The 15,636-nt window shown below is 34.5% G+C and overlaps 7 protein-coding genes and 3 pseudogenes across 10 annotated transcripts, besides 2 other annotated features; 6 read left to right on the forward strand and 4 right to left on the reverse strand.

The window, feature by feature from the left end:
- Positions 1-1,262: 1,262 nt before the first annotated feature.
- Positions 1,263-1,596, forward strand: TVAGG3_0495810 (protein of unknown function, DUF4106 family; the record flags this gene model as incomplete). Its single annotated transcript, XM_051236380.1, has 1 exon — positions 1,263-1,596. A coding segment is annotated over one exon (334 nt), but the record flags the coding sequence as incomplete, so codon positions are not given.
- Positions 1,597-1,826: 230 nt separating this feature from the next.
- On the forward strand, positions 1,827-2,148 carry TVAGG3_0495820 (protein of unknown function, DUF4106 family; the record flags this gene model as incomplete). Its single annotated transcript, XM_051236381.1, has 1 exon — positions 1,827-2,148. A coding segment is annotated over one exon (322 nt), but the record flags the coding sequence as incomplete, so codon positions are not given.
- Positions 2,149-3,624: 1,476 nt separating this feature from the next.
- Positions 3,625-12,249: a mobile genetic element.
- Positions 4,226-4,543, forward strand: TVAGG3_0495840 (protein of unknown function, DUF4106 family; the record flags this gene model as incomplete). Its single annotated transcript, XM_051236382.1, has 1 exon — positions 4,226-4,543. The coding sequence occupies one exon, from the start codon at positions 4,226-4,228 to the stop codon at positions 4,541-4,543; it is 318 nt and encodes a 105-aa protein (XP_051094206.1).
- Positions 8,675-9,282, forward strand: TVAGG3_0495850 (annotated as a pseudogene). Its single transcript has one exon. A coding segment is annotated over exon 1 (608 nt).
- TVAGG3_0495860 lies at positions 9,727-10,181 on the reverse strand (annotated as a pseudogene). The gene has a single exon. A coding segment is annotated over exon 1 (455 nt).
- Positions 10,648-11,082, forward strand: TVAGG3_0495870 (annotated as a pseudogene). Its single transcript has one exon. A coding segment is annotated over exon 1 (435 nt).
- Positions 11,117-11,944, reverse strand: TVAGG3_0495880 (KilA, N-terminal/APSES-type HTH, DNA-binding family; the record flags this gene model as incomplete). Its single annotated transcript, XM_051236383.1, has 1 exon — positions 11,117-11,944. The coding sequence occupies one exon, from the start codon at positions 11,942-11,944 to the stop codon at positions 11,117-11,119; it is 828 nt and encodes a 275-aa protein (XP_051094207.1).
- A 555-nt stretch (positions 12,250-12,804) lies between the features above and the next one.
- Positions 12,805-13,182, reverse strand: TVAGG3_0495890 (KilA, N-terminal/APSES-type HTH, DNA-binding family; the record flags this gene model as incomplete). Its single annotated transcript, XM_001312884.1, has 1 exon — positions 12,805-13,182. The coding sequence occupies one exon, from the start codon at positions 13,180-13,182 to the stop codon at positions 12,805-12,807; it is 378 nt and encodes a 125-aa protein (XP_001312885.1).
- Positions 13,183-13,248: 66 nt separating this feature from the next.
- Positions 13,249-13,388: a mobile genetic element.
- A 47-nt stretch (positions 13,389-13,435) lies between these two features.
- On the reverse strand, positions 13,436-13,894 carry TVAGG3_0495910 (uncharacterized protein; the record flags this gene model as incomplete). The annotated part of the gene is made up of 1 exon (XM_051236384.1): positions 13,436-13,894. The coding sequence occupies one exon, from the start codon at positions 13,892-13,894 to the stop codon at positions 13,436-13,438; it is 459 nt and encodes a 152-aa protein (XP_051094208.1).
- A 129-nt stretch (positions 13,895-14,023) lies between these two features.
- Positions 14,024-14,275, forward strand: TVAGG3_0495920 (uncharacterized protein; the record flags this gene model as incomplete). Its single annotated transcript, XM_051236385.1, has 1 exon — positions 14,024-14,275. The coding sequence occupies one exon, from the start codon at positions 14,024-14,026 to the stop codon at positions 14,273-14,275; it is 252 nt and encodes an 83-aa protein (XP_051094209.1).
- Between the last annotated feature and the right edge of the window lie 1,361 nt (positions 14,276-15,636).

Here is a 15,636-nt window from a genome sequence, read left to right on the forward strand (position 1 = left end):
ATCGAAGTATTGAATTGCGCAAACTGATTATTAAAATTTTTACATAATTCATGTGCTTATTAATATTTAATGATTTTAGTTTTTCTGAACTCTTGTAACGTAAATTCGAAACGATGTGCTACTTCGAATAATTTTATTGAACATTTACAATCCATAAGATTAGATAATAATATTGAACGTGAAATTAAATTGTCATTTCAAACCAATTGGATGGAAAAAGCAAAACAAGTCTGATATTGAATGGTATAACGGCACTATATATGTTAAAAAATAATCTTCTATAAAAATCTTCTATACCCAAGAAATCAGATTAATTTGATCACATTAGTATAGTATTGGTCAAACCAAAAACTCATATGTTGATATATAGCCTATAGATATTCATATTATCTACTTTTCATTGAATTACATAAGATTTAATAATCTCATAAATATTCTTTTTAATTTTCCGAATTCCGTGTGCATTTAGATTGCCTATACCTGTATATAATAATTCTAGAATGGTTTGGTTAGATATTAAGTTTTTTAGATTAATATTTTAACATTTTGATAAAACAAGCATTTGTTCCATTTTAGAATCGCCATTGAACTCTAGTTTGACTAACATGATGTTGTATGATCAAATAAATTCTAACTTCATGAGATAAATTTTGAAATTAGAAAATGCGATATCTGACTCAAATATTTATCTGAACACATTTAACATTCAATGATAAACTAAAGTACTATACAGCAGATTCGATTTGGCTTATATTTTATATAATCAACAAATAATCCTATAAAATTGTGCTATTCACGTTGTTCAAAGATGTATTGAACATTCCCTACTTGTGTATTGATAAAATTAGATATAGATTCTAATGTAAATCGATATTTTGAAAATTCATATATATTTTGTCTTGGTTTGGCATTTGATCATGTTGAAACCGGAATTAAAAAAAAGAAAAAAAGGTAGTGGGGCTTCCAGGCGCGTTGCGCCCTCTAGCCCATAAAAAATTTCTGAGGACGAGCCAGCCGTTGACTTTTTTGTAGAGCACTCAAAATAGTATAACTTTGTCCGGACAAGTAAGGGTCTATCGTCGCTACAGGAAAAGTTACAGGCGTTCCAAGGAAGTATACTTTGAGAAGCCTTTTCCCCTTATAGAATGAGATAGGACGGTTATTTTACAAAACTGACAACACTTTGACCGAGTAGTTTTTTGTGCTGAACAAATAGTGTCATATAAACATCTGTCAAAAACCGCTTTTTAACTTCACTTAAAATGCCACGTAAGCTACGTAAGAATATACGTAAGAGGAAGGGAGCATTGAAACATCCAATAGTAAAACTGACACCACAACAACAGTTGCAACAACAAATGATGAATGACCCCACTATGTTGCAACAAATGTCAAGCAACCCTATGCTTTTAAGCCGAGTTATTGGTGCACAGAGTGGGGGTTTAAGAGCGGCACTTTTAGCGAAAATGGCAGGCTATGGTGGAGCTGCAGACGGAACAGCTTATAACCCTCAAAGTCAAATGAATTTGAGTTCACTCAAAAATCAAATAACAGATGTCAAAAAGTCAAACATAGACATACAGAAACAAATAAGTGAAAACGAAAAGAAACTAGAATATGACAGACACACAAAGAAACTCAATGAGTTAAACGTAGAGAAAAAGAAGAAAGAAGAACAACTGAAAGAACTAAGTACAGAGGAATATGCGAAAAAAGTGTCAGAAAAAGCAGCAGAAGTAGCAAAAATGGAACAAGATGTTATAAATTTGAAAAACCATACTACTCAATATAAAGTACTGAAAGATGAAGAGATAAAACAAAAAGCCATGAAGACATATATGGATAGCGATGAGTATAAAAAAGAAGTTGAAGCAAATGTAAAGGCAGAAAAACTTTTACAGTTGCAAAACCAAACCGTACAGTATGAAAACTTAGCACAAGAAAGTAAAAATAACGACGCAGCCATGCAAAAGGCAATGAAAAGCGCAGAATATATAAAAGCTAATAATGACTGGTTAGATGCCCAAGCCAACGCTAAAGCAGCCCAACTTATAGGGTCAATAAGGACAAAAATACAAGCGGATGAAGACAGTTCAAATGAAGCTTTAATGAATGCTGACTTTAAGAATGCCTTCGAAGCTCTTCATAGTAAGGTGAAACTAGTGAACGACTTCTCATCTGGAAAGAAACTGAAGTCTGAAGGTTTCGACAAAGAGTTAAGAGAAGTAGCACAAAATATGACGAAAATAACAGATGCAGCAACGAGACAGGCAGTTCAAAGTGCCTATGACGCCGTTAGAGCAACTGTTGTGGAAAGTCAAGAAAAAGAGTTACAACAGACCAAAACAGACCTAGTAAATGCTTTCTTAAAAACGAAAAGTCAGGTAGGACATTATGCTGCAGATGGAACATATGTGCCAGCTGGTGGAACTTATATACCACCAAACCCTCCAAGAGAAGCACCTGCACCAGGACTACCTAAAACATTTACATCGTCACATGGACACAGACACAGGCATGCACCACAACAACAACCAACACAGCAACCAACAGTTCAAAATCCAGCACCACAACAACAACCAACAGTTCAAAATCCAGCACCACAACAACAACCAACAGTTCAAAATCCAGCACAACAACAACAACCAACAGTTCAAAATCCAGCACAACAACAACCAAAACCAACAGTTCAAAACCCTGCACAACAACCAACAGTTCAAAACCCTGCACAACAACAACCACAAACAGAGCAAGGACATAAAAGAAGTAGAGAAAAAGGAAACCAAGAATTCTTAAAAATGCTTAAGGAAGATTATGGTTACCCAGATACTCTTGACTTTAGTGACAGATATAAAGAAGCTATTAGAAAGTTCAAGGAAGGAAATACTGACCCGAACCTATTTAGCTTTATGGTTCAGCATCAAATCGGATATAATCTCAAACCTGGAAAATACAAGCTCGCTAAGGGATATGATTTAATAGCATATCATCCAAATGACATGGATGAATTTACTCCGAGATATTTGATGTCAGAGCTAAATGATAATTCAACTCTCTTCATGAAACGCGTAAAAAATAGAGACGGAACGAAAGAAGAAAGGTTTATGAGTCCGGATGACTTAGATAGGGAACTTGTTAAAAACGGTCTCGGAATATATGAAATGCCACCAGATGAGGTACAAGAAACTCCACAGGAAGAAGTTCAGATACAACCAGACATGGAAGAAATAGTTCAGCAACAACAGCTAGAAGAGCCTGAAGGAAACGAACAAGTCCCTCCTTTGGAAACTAACTTCACAGAACTAGATGAAGATTTGGAACAGCCGAAAAATCTTGACCCTCAACAAGAGTATGAGGTGAATATGGAATCTTTCCAAGAGTCTAAGAAAAATTCGGCTGACATAGTAGAAGAATATCGAAAAATGTTCACCGACATACAAAAGACTCCAACATCAGATGAAAATATTCAGCATAGAATGGAAGTACTGAAAGAAAATGTACGCAAATACAATAATCCTTTTTACTTACGACCATATAACGTTCAATCTTTGGCTGAACTCGGTGAAAATAAAGGTTAAATTTCAACAAACATATAGAAATGAAACATTGTTTAAAGTTCATTCAGAACCTAACCAATATGGAAACAAACCTACTTTTGTTTCTGCAGACTATGGAACTACAATGAGATGGGGTCATAAAGCTAATCCGTATAGGTGGTTCATAAACTTACAACCTCAATTCCAAGAAGTTGTAGACGCAATGGAATTGAATGGTGAACCAGATATAACTGGTATTTTCAGCGCGGCTTTAATGCCATTGAAAGATATGAAAGATGCAGATATTTTGGACCGGTATGAAATGAACATGGCTGAGGGAAATATAACACCTGACGTTCTAGAACATTTATCTCAAAGAACTACACAGAACCATAGTGATAGTATATTTGGTGAAGAGTTTAGAAAGAAAGTTAGGGAGAGAGAAGGAAGAGAACCTATTGTACATGACCTTGCAAACGAAAGTTTGCAAAATGTCATAAAAACTTACTTTGCAGACAATGAAATGAGAAGGGATGAATATTTAAGAAAACTCAAATGGACAGTACCAAATGAAATGTTAGTATTGAAAAACATGTTCCATGACAAAATAAAACCAACTACAGAAATAAATGACGCAAGACTGAAACGTTGGTAAAGCTTTCCCATTCACAAAAGATATTATTGGTTACATGGAAAGAAAACCAGAATGGCTACAAAAACATATATTTGGAAACGAGCTTATTCCATATGGACAAGCTCTGTTTGAAGAGCTTGAACCGGAAACTCAGGAAAGAGTCATGCAAACAATACGCGAAGACTCAAATACAAACTATGACAAAATCTTTCTAGGATATAGGTTACCTGAGATGGGCGACCAGAGCCCAAAGGCAAAAAGGACATGGGAAATTTACAACATACTAGGTGAACATGAGGCAAAGATGCTACAACTTGGAGCAGAGGGCAAGTTACCAAAAGCGACACCAAAGAAGAAGAGTAGAACAAAGTGAAAGTAGTGAAGAAGTAACTTCATCTAGTGAAAGTAGTGGCAATGAAGGAAAAGAAGAGTTAAAACTCAGTCAGGAAGAAAGTAAAGCTTGGTACGAGTGGGTTCTATTATGACAAATAAATCCAACTATTCTATATTTTACCCATATGAAATGTACGCCGCTCAGAATATAACGCCAACAGTTTTGGATGCCATGAACGGAAATGTTTCCGAATGGTATAACGAATGCGACAATGCCATTAGAAGGTCAGAAATAGTTCCTGGAACTTACGAATATACAACTGCTGTTTCTTATGGAAACGTAGGTGAGTTTGGAGAAGGTTCTTCAACACAGTAGATATTGCTTGCGACAAGTTTCATATTATTTCTATTGACAACTCATTCTTATACGTGGAACAAGACATTGAAATAAAACCTTCTGCCAAGTTGTCTGACAAGAAGGTTGCAATGGAATTTTCTATGTCGGATACCAATATGCTCCAGAAGTTTTCATGGGATATAAGATATATTCTAACTCTGACTTAGTTCAAACAGTAACATGGGCAAACTATGAATGGTTCGCTTTGAGAAACTCAGTACAACCACAAGCTAGAGAACAAACAGACCAGTATGCAAATATTGAGAAAATAAGAAGACTTGACCCTAACGTTCCAGGAGTTTATGTTAACCTTTCTGGTTCAGATGGAACTGCTGCCACTAAAGTAAAACTGAACTTAGATTCCTTTGTCATCTTTCCTCATCTTCAGGTTTTTAAGTACTTGCCAAACTGGGCAGGAAAAATTTCTATCGAACTTACTCCAAGCAAAAATAACTTAGTCATTGCACCAACACAGACCCATTCACTATTACAGACGTAAAGGGAACAAATCAAACGTCATTCACCGATTTTGCAAAGACAAAGTTGACTTAGACTTTGGTTTCTCAAACTTCAACAATGAAGTAAACTATTATTTCAATGCTGCTGGAACTGCTTGGACCCAGTTAAGTTCACATGCGAAAAATTTGAATGCAAGAGAATCGAAAGCAGACTTGCAGTCTATATGTTGGACCCAGATATTTCAAATGCTTTAGCTGCCAAATATATTGCAGTTCCACTTATGTTCCCTATACACCAAATATCTGTCAAGACTTTGCAGGTGAAGTTGGAAACCAAAATCCAGGAGCCGCAGGTGCAAGAACAGATATTGCTTTAACAACTGCAATGAAACATGCAGATACTATGTTTGTACTGTTCAGACGAACTATAAATGACTATTCTTGTTTCTACAACCCTGGTATTAAATATCATATAAACATAGATGGCAAATATTATCCAAGAGAGAATATTCTACAGTTGAGGATATGAGGTCATACAACTTGACATTAGATGCTATGAACTTTAACAACAACTTCACAACAACCATTAACCCTGAAATGCAAAGTTCTATTATGCCATATGTGAAAGTATGGACTCATACAGGAGGTCAAAAACTCAATATACAAATGGAGACCGTTCAAACTTTTGGCTTGGCATTCCATTTGCTGACTCAAGACTTTCTGGGTGGTATTTCAACTGTTGGTACAGTTCAAATACAATATACTGTGACAGAGACGGCCAGATGAATTGAGAGCAAAGAAGTTTACAAAACCAATGGCACTTTTCACGGAAGATGCTCTTTTGAAGATTCGTTCGATGAAACCTGCTGGGGCTCCTCAGATTGGCATAACGACAGCTTCCATCGAGCAGATTTTGGCAGCAGGTCAGTAAGTTGTTCTTGAACTGACTTCTCTCCGTCAAATATTGACAGTACGCCAGTTTTGACATAATATTGTATTATAAACTTTCCTTTAGTAATATCTGTAAGTTTGAAGTTATATTTTGTCTGCTTCAAGAACTTTCCATTTCAGTTATACCAACTTCTTTGCTTTATGAAATATTTAGGTTCAGCAAAGACTGCTATTCTATAACATTTTCCATTGTTTGTGTAAAGAACTATTCTGTCAATGTATTTGTATTGTTTGTGAGTATAAACTTTGTTCTGCTTCAATTCAATAGATATCCGAATACGTCCATCTTTTTATTCTAAGTAAAATGTCATTTCGAAAAATAGAAGCGTAAGTTTCAAAAGGTTTAATGGCGGTGGCAGATGTGAGTTAAATTCACCAACTCAAACAAACAGTCAAAGTGTTATTGTCAATGTCAAAGACAGAGATGTTGAAGTGGGGAAACCATACGAAGACGAAGATGGTATAACAATTGTTCCTGTAAAAGAACCAACATATCACTGAAGTTAACAGAGACTTAAGTTCTGTTGCAGATATTCGAAACGACTACCAACAACTGAAAGACAAACTTCAAACTCAGGAGAAGATTTGTCAAGCTTTAAGTATAATGTTAAACTTGGTCGAACAACAACCCTGTAAAAGTGAACTCATATGTCATTGCACCTCATGAGTTTTGAAAGAACTATTGAAACTTTTGACAGAGGCAGACGATATAAACATCAAAGAAATAGAACCCGACATTGGTTGCTGTGGTGTTTCATATAATGTCATTGACAAGATATACGTTATGAAAGGAGGTGAAACGTTGAACTTAAAATATAGTTTCCCAGACGTTATAAAATTTTGACGACCACAACATTTCATTAAAGTTTATTTGCTAAGTAAATGGCAGAAGACATAATGGTTTATACTATTACGACTAAAAACCCTGAGTCATATAATTCTATAACAACAAACTTACAAAGTCCTCAAGGACGATATTGTAAACTAACCTTAAACACAATGACGACTAAAGCCTGTTTTGCTCTTGACACCAGAAGACTTTATTGTTGTGAATGGTAAAAAATACTCCTTTGAAGATACTTACTCAGATATACCACCAACAGGTTTTTTGACTTATTTAATACTTTAAGTACGGGTGTAACATGTGCTGCAACTAGAGCAGGTTTCATTATGTTTGGATGTCCGACTGAGTTTTACTATAAACGATATGAGCTATAATACAAAACTTATTTCTGGTTTTTACTACCAACAGTTTCCTATAACAGGAAAAGGTGTCATACAAGGAATGTCTATTCCATTGACATTAAGCACACCAATCTTATATATTGTTTCAAACTTAGGTTCAAAGTGTTATTCGAATGTTGACAGAAACTATTATGACCAAAAGATTACTTATGCGTATAAACAATACTTTCTCTGCTGGTTTGCCTATTGTTCATTCGAATGCAGAATTTTCAACCTTAGTGAACTCAAACACTTTGGCAAGTATAACGTTGACATTAGTTGACGCAAACTTTGTTCCTGTAAAACTTTTATGTCCTATGTATTTGTCAATGACGCAGAAAGTTTCGAATTGGAAGATGCAACTGGTGAAAGTATTGTATTACAAGAACAACTTCAACAACAAATAGCTCAAGAACAACAAATGCAACAAATGGAACAACAAAGTCAAGAATAAAAAATAATATTTTTTTTTATTTTTATAAAAATGTACAGAATAGATGTTTCAGATTTTTTATGACTTCCAAGCATTCAGAAATATGTGTCCATTTAGAGACTATAACAAAGCAGTCGAGAATTTGAAACGTTTAGTCATATTATTGTTGACTCTGCCCAGAATGTTATGTCATGAAAAGAATGGATGTTGTCTTTAACAAACCAAGAGCAACAATAGTGTCTGAACAAGAATGTAGACAGAAACTTAAGAAAATAAAAGTTGTACAAGTTGGAATGAAGATGTTAGATGCTTGGGATATCTTATTGTCAAAACTTGAAGATTTTTCAGTTCGTGGTATAAAGTTTTATACACCTTCTCCAAACTTCTATTCTATCTTCAGCTGGATATAAATATGAACAAGTTAGAATGGAAAGAAAATATTATAGAAGCTTGGTTAGACCATGTCAAAGAAATTATATGCAATGGAACGAAAAGGTTTATGAGTATATCTTATGTTGGTTTGCAAACATCTTACAACATCCAAGTGCTAAAATGAAACTGCTCTCATTATAATTGGAAAACAAGGAACAGGTAAGAACACATTCTTTACAGATATCTTATGCAAACTGTTAGAAGGTTATTCGAACCCTAATATGACAAACTTAAAAACATCTGTGGCAAGTTTAACTCCTCAATAGAGAATATTGAAACTTATAGTTTGCAATGAACTTCAAAGTATAGATACAACAAAAGTTTTGAACTCAGATGCTTTGAAGAGTCTTATAACAGACAAAGTTGGAGTTGTTGAAAGAAAGTATAAAGACCAAAGAGTTTGTGAAAATGTTGCAAACTTCATTATGGTTTCAAACAATGCTGTTCCGATGAAGTTAGAAAGTTCTGACAGAAGATATGTAGTTGTCAGAACGTCAGAAGCTCATATCAAGATACAGAATATTTTGACGCTTGTCAGAATGTTGACATCTGACTTTTACAACCACTTGTTCTCATATTTCATGACATTAGATATTTCTAAGTTCAATCCAAGACAAATTCCACATACCGAAGAGAGACAAACATTGTTAGAAGCAAACAAGAGTGTATATGAACTGTTCATAGAAGAAAGCAACTTTGAGTGTTTAGATGAAAAGTCATTATATGATGAATATAAACAATATTGTCAAGAGTATGGTTATATGCCAGCGTCTAAACGAACATTCTTGGCAAATGTCAAAAGTCTTTTAGACGTACAGAATGGTGTATATACAAAAAATTTTTTTCTGAGTAAATTTTTAAAAAACTATTTTTTTATCCGATAGAAAAGATGACGAAATATATTTCAGTAAACAAGTACATGTCAGGACTTAAAGAAGAACTAAACCCATTCACATATTTGAATGTTTACTTCTACCATTTTGAAAAGTCTTCATTCAGCAAAGTTTGGAACATCGAACCAGTTAAGTTTGCTATTGTGACTAAAAATGGTGCGAAATTTGAAGACTTAGACATAGAAGGTTTGTTAACAGTCAAAGAAAGTTTTGACAGAAGGTTCTCAAACCTTAAAGAAGGCAAAGCATACAAACTTGTTATACCTTATGAACCAAAGAAAGCAGACGACTATGAATATTATGAGTCTAAAGTTTGTAGAAGTTCAAGGTAAATTGGGTAAAAAGATTTTAGAGTCTAAGCCAGTGTTTACTCCTAAGAGGAGGAAGAGAACATTGACATTGACCCAGAAATGTTCTAAAAATAAAATTTTATTTTTACATGTCAAATTTCTTTTTCTCTGGAACTGGTTCAGGTTCTTTCTTCTCTTCTTACTTTTTTCTCTTTCTTTTCTTTCTCTCTTCTTCTTCTCTGGTGGAGATATGTCAAATTTCTCAGAACCATATCTATGTAAAAGTTCTTTGTCCTTTAATAGCTCATCTATTCTGTTTTCTATTTCATCTTCAAGAACAGCGCATGTGTCTTCTTTGCATTCTAAGAACTTTTGTTGGACTTCATCTTTCGCAATCGGCGTCATCTCTGTCAACAAGTCTGTCATTGACAAATTTTAAGACTGCTCTTTGTAATGTTTTATGGTTCTTGTCATATTCCAGAAACAGAACTTTAGAACAAATTCACCTTTCTTGTTTACACTATGTAAGATTTTATGGTCTACAGATGTTTTGCTGTCAAAAAGCTTGTCTCGAATATAGATAGCGAAATCGCTAGACATTTTTCTAAAAAGATAAAAATTTTAATTTCCTAAAAATATGTTAGAAAAAAAGTTTGCTGACATTGACAAGAAATTTGAGAATGTTTTAAACAAGAACAAGAGGAAGTTAGAAAATGCTCAGATAAAGCCTATACATGAAAAGTTCTTATTTGCTCAGAATGGTAATATACAGGTCTAATTGCACCAACCTGGGTCGGGTAAGACTTTCACTTATCTTAAAATGGCTGCACAACAACAAGAACTAGATGAGTAGAACCCATTCTATGAGTTAGTTGTTATTTGTTCGACTTCTGGTCAATTTGACCAAACCGTCAATTCGTTCAAAGATATTATAAAGAAGTCTAAGTTAGTATGTATAAAGGATACTGAGTTGTTAGATTGGATAAAGAAGTACCAAGAAGAGTTTTGAAAGTATAATGCTATAAATGAGTATATAAATTCTAAAGTTTAAAGACCCAAATGAGGAAATGCAGAGAATATTAGAGAAGAAACACTTCAGAAACAAACAGAAAGAGATAGAATACATTTCGAAGAAATTGCAATCTTACGATTGGAAGACTTACCCTCATAGATGTCTTCTTATCTTAGACGATTTCGCCTCTCATCCTTTGTTAAAGAACAGAGAACAAGACATGTGTCGAATTCTTAAGAAACTTAGGCACTTTAACATTTCAATTGTCATTTGTGTACAAACAGCAAAGAGTTTAAGTAAGGATGTTAAAAGAATACTTACTGACATAATACTTTTCCCCGGATTGTCCGAAGACGATTTCATGGAACTTATGAAAGAGTCCATGGCAGGTAAGTTTGACAGACATGAACTATGGGAGAAGTATAAAGTCATACAAGACCCTCATACTTCTTTCAGAATTCATATCTACGCAAACAAAGTTCAAATTGTGTAAATGGTCAAGCTTGAAAAATAAAGAGTTCATCTACCCTACTTGTTTGAAGTTGTCAAAATACTCTGTTATTTTTTCTTTCAGTAATGTTAAGTCTTCTTTGAATGTAAGTATTGTACAACCTTTAATATCATAGTGTGTTTGAGGTAACGTATCTTGAACTATTTGTTTCACATCTTCATTTGGGGTCATTGAAATCGGTAAGTTTTCACGATAGAACCGGTTTCTGTCAGATTTATATATCTTAGCTAAGTCATAAAAGCTCTTGTTGTTTCTTCTCACTAAATGCAACATAACCATATCTTTATCTTCTTCATTTTCCATCTCTTCAGTGTAAATCATATACTTATAGTTCTTTTCCTTTCCTTTTGGTACCGAACGTGGTATTCTTTTCTGAATGCTTTTGTCTTTGGATTCAATGACTTCATCTTTTGCTTGAAGTTTCTTTTCCATCTCTCCACGTTCTGCTTTATATAGTTCATCTAACATCATGAAAATATAACAAGCATAACGAGGTGAAGCCCACATTGCTACAGCGTTTACTAAAAGTCTATGAATATAATAACCTTTCAAACCAGGTGCCAAATTCTTGCGATTTTCGTACGGAATCTCTTCTCTCGGTTTTCCGAGGGAAGCAATCATATAAGGAAATTCTTCTAAAAGTTCTTTTGTCTGTTGGTTTTCAAACCAATGATATGCTTGCTTTGTAGAACGAAGAGCATTCATTATACTTTGCATTTGGTACATATCGTCTTTGACCGAACGAATGAGACGTAACTGTTTGTTATACTGTATGTACTCGTATTCTTCATTTATGGCTTCATGGACTATAACTGTTGTTGTGTTCTCTGATGTTGACATTACTGTCTTTACATACAAAATAAAAATTTTTCTTAGAAAAAAATTCTAACTTTATTTTTCTAACTAATGAAATTCATTATTTTTGTGCTGAATTCAATAAAAATATATTTTAGGGTAGATGGTTAGATCTAACCCGATATCTAACCTCTTTTCTACCCTCATGAATTTTCATGAATTTTCATGAATTTTATATATTAATGTTTTCGTTAAGCCACTTTGTGCCGTCAGTCAGTCAGTTAATGAAATTTACACCAAAAATATATTTTAGGGTAGATGGTTAGATCTAACCCGATTTCTACCCTCATGAATTTTCATGAATTTTATATATTAATGTTTTCGTTAAGCCACTTTGTGCCGTCAGTCAGTCAGTCAGTTTAGGAAAGACTTTAGAAAGTTGTTGGAAAATAAGTCCTGGGAAGAGTATTATAAGGCGTTTTGTGAAGAATATAGCAACAGTCCGAATTCCAGCGGTTGCTTTTTATACAAAATTCATGAGGGTAGAAATCGGGTTAGATCTAACCATCTACCCTAAAAATTATTTTTGCTGAATTCAATAAAAATAATGAGTTCATTTACTCACAATATTTTTGTACAAAACGACCCCAAACTTTTAACTTCTTTTCTGCAGCTTCTAATGCTATCTTAGCGAGTTCATATTCTCTAAATTCTCTCTTTAAATCTTCTTGTTCCCATTGGTCTAGTTCGTATGGAGAATCTCTATAACCATAACATATCTCACGTTCATGTTCTAATTGTTTTTCGCACATTTTTCTAACTTCTTCTTCAAACAAATGTTTTGCATTCTCTACTGTATCTTCAAGTTCTTCTTCATCTAATTTCTCATGAACTTTCTTGTCTATTTAGTCCATAATATCTTTGACATAAAATGCATACTTTACAGAGCACCATTCAGCAACAAAATGAACGAGGTCAGGATGTATGTAAATACCTTTGAATTCATTTATAACACCCTTAGTAAGCTCATAAAATGCTTGTTTTGAGGTCGAGCCACTTTTGGCTCGACCGTATTCTTTCAACCAAAACTCAAGAATTTCCTGCATTTTAGCACTATTGAGAAATCTGTTTAAATGGTTTAACCTTCCCGCTTCTCTTGCCATCTTTGTTGCATTAATGTAACCATCCTTGTCTCTACGTAAGACTTCAATACCGTTATAAGTGCCTTTTGTGAATGTTTCGCCATTAGATTTGTTCGTGAATGTTTTTGCTTCGACTGACATTTCTGTTCTTACATACAAAATAAAAAAATAAATAAAAATAAAACTAACTTTATTTTTCTGTCTTAAGGGTGCCCTATAGACGATAGACCACCCTCAGAAAAGCACTTTTAAGGCTATTATATTGAGAACTAGAATCCGGATAATCCATTCATTCGAGTTCTAATAAGGTTAATTTTGTGATGTTTACATTATCGTTATAGGGCACCCTTAAGGAAATTCATGAAAATTCAAGAGGGTAGAAATGAGGTTAGATCTAACCATCTACCCTAAACATTATTTTTTGGTCCGGGAACAACTTTCTCTCAATTGGAGCTGTAGCATACTCTTTGCGTAAGCGGTTCAGACCTTCTTCGAAGTCTTGGTCTCTCTTCGATTGAGATTGGAATTGGAATTGCTGGGGTGGAGCTTGCTGGAACAACCAAGGGTTGGGGAAGTAAGGCATAGGCTGAGGAGGGTAGTTCGGGAAGCCTTGTGGTGGGTAGTAACCTTGAGGTGGAAATTGGTAGTAATTCGGAGGTACTTGCTGGAACTGAGGTTGCTGAGGAGACTGTTGTGGTTCTGCAGCTTTCGGTTCTTCTGGCTTTGGAAGGCATTCAGGAAGAGGAACGTCAGTCATCCGTTTGTGTCCTGTCGGAAGGAAAAATTTTTCCTGTCGGATGGAAGAACTTTTTCTGTCGGAAGGAAAAACTTTTTCTGTCGGAAGGAAAAACATTTTCTGAAGTTCGACCAAAAAGTTCTCAATTTTCGAAAATTTGAATGGTTTACGGACGGACAACTGGAAGAGTTTTTCCTGTCGGAAGGAAAAATTTTTCCCTTTGTCGGGAAAATATTTTCCTGTCGGATGGAAGAACTTGGAATGCAAGAAAGACTTGACGAGGCAATTTACCTAATTGAAATTAACGAGCTTGTTAAAGACTTCCTCAGGCAGAATGTAAAAGGCAAGCTTGTTAACGGTTGGATAACGGGAAGGTCTACACTTCAGCTCGAGACTTCGACTGGAATTCCAATTCAAATACCAGACGGGACAGCCTACGATGGCATAAAGGACGCCAAAAGAGAAGCTCTTGTTAAGTTCCTAAACGTCCTTGGATAAAAATACTAAACAAGGAGAACCCCCTACCCCATATGAAATTGGCAATTCAGTCTCTCCTTCACTTCTCTGGTCAACCATTCTTTATAACTACAGAAGGCGACATCCAACCAGTTCAGTAAACATCTCATTTTAACTCACTTTTTTATGTTTTTTGTGAAAGTGTCAAAAATAAATTGTTTTCATGAGTTTTCTACGATGTTAGAAAAAATGTTATTTTCTAATATCTTCACATTCAATACTTTTTCAGCACTTTTCCGTAGTTATATATGAAAGACAATTCGAGATAAAAGTCATAGTACAATGGAATAATATGTTGCACACCATTTGTTGTGAACCAAACTTGAAAGTCAGAGAAACTGTTACTAGGTGGTTCGTAGAATTTAGAAGCAAAGTCATAAAGGTCCTTACCAATACATAGAAAACTATTGTTGCTTGAACTGAAACTTGCATGACACATAACATTTTGAGGGTCAAACACGTTTCTATAAACCATCAAATCTGCTGGTGGAAGTATAAATTTAAATGGACCATCTGGTGGTAATGGTTCGTTCTGGTTTAGTAACCGAAGAAATTGTGCCCAAGAACGTTTGTCTACTTCCCAAAATAAAAACTCTGTATCTTGGAGGGTTAATTTCAATCTTTTGAAATGAAACGGTGGAGTTCATCTTGTCATATTCTAGTTTCAGATAGTATGTTCCATTTAGTAAAGAGTCGTATTTTTCTTGAAATTCCCAATAATATTTGTTCATTTGAGTTTGAAAGTCATCTAGAGTTTTCTCAAGACTTTCGTCTGAACGAACTGTAAAGATTCTCATTTCGTCAAATTTGTCTATTAGACCATCAGGACCTTTATACTGCCCATGAAATATACTGCGAACATAAATGCGTTAGTTCTATTTGAAAACAAAACTCTTCTAAATCCTATTGCCTTTGCATCTGAAGGACTTTGAAGCCAACGAATTGGATAGTCAAACCTGTATGCTCGGGATGAAATTTCTTCATCTGAAATAGTCCTACCAGCATTTGTAAAAATATAGTCTAACGGTTTTGTATCTGCTACTTTTGTTCTTTGTTTTTCAACCTGAAGCATTTAATATATGGAAAAATATATGTTTTAAAATGGTATGCCATATAGCTTCTTGAATTTGTTAAGAAGTATTTGAACGTATTTTCCATCTGTATCTCTAGTGTTTACATAAGCATAGCCGCCTTAGTAAAAATACTTGTAATTTCCTATAGTTTACGCCGGTATAAAAGTAGAAAGAGTCTTGTTCTTCGCTATAGTAGTAAAACTCAACGTATGCTTGCCATAGTCTGTAATTTCAATTGTTTCATCTTCTAGTTCGTCGACAAATTCGAAT

Source organism: Trichomonas vaginalis, chromosome II (genome assembly GCF_026262505.1).
Source record: "Trichomonas vaginalis G3 chromosome II, whole genome shotgun sequence".
Lineage (NCBI taxonomy): Eukaryota > Parabasalia > Trichomonadida > Trichomonadidae > Trichomonas > Trichomonas vaginalis.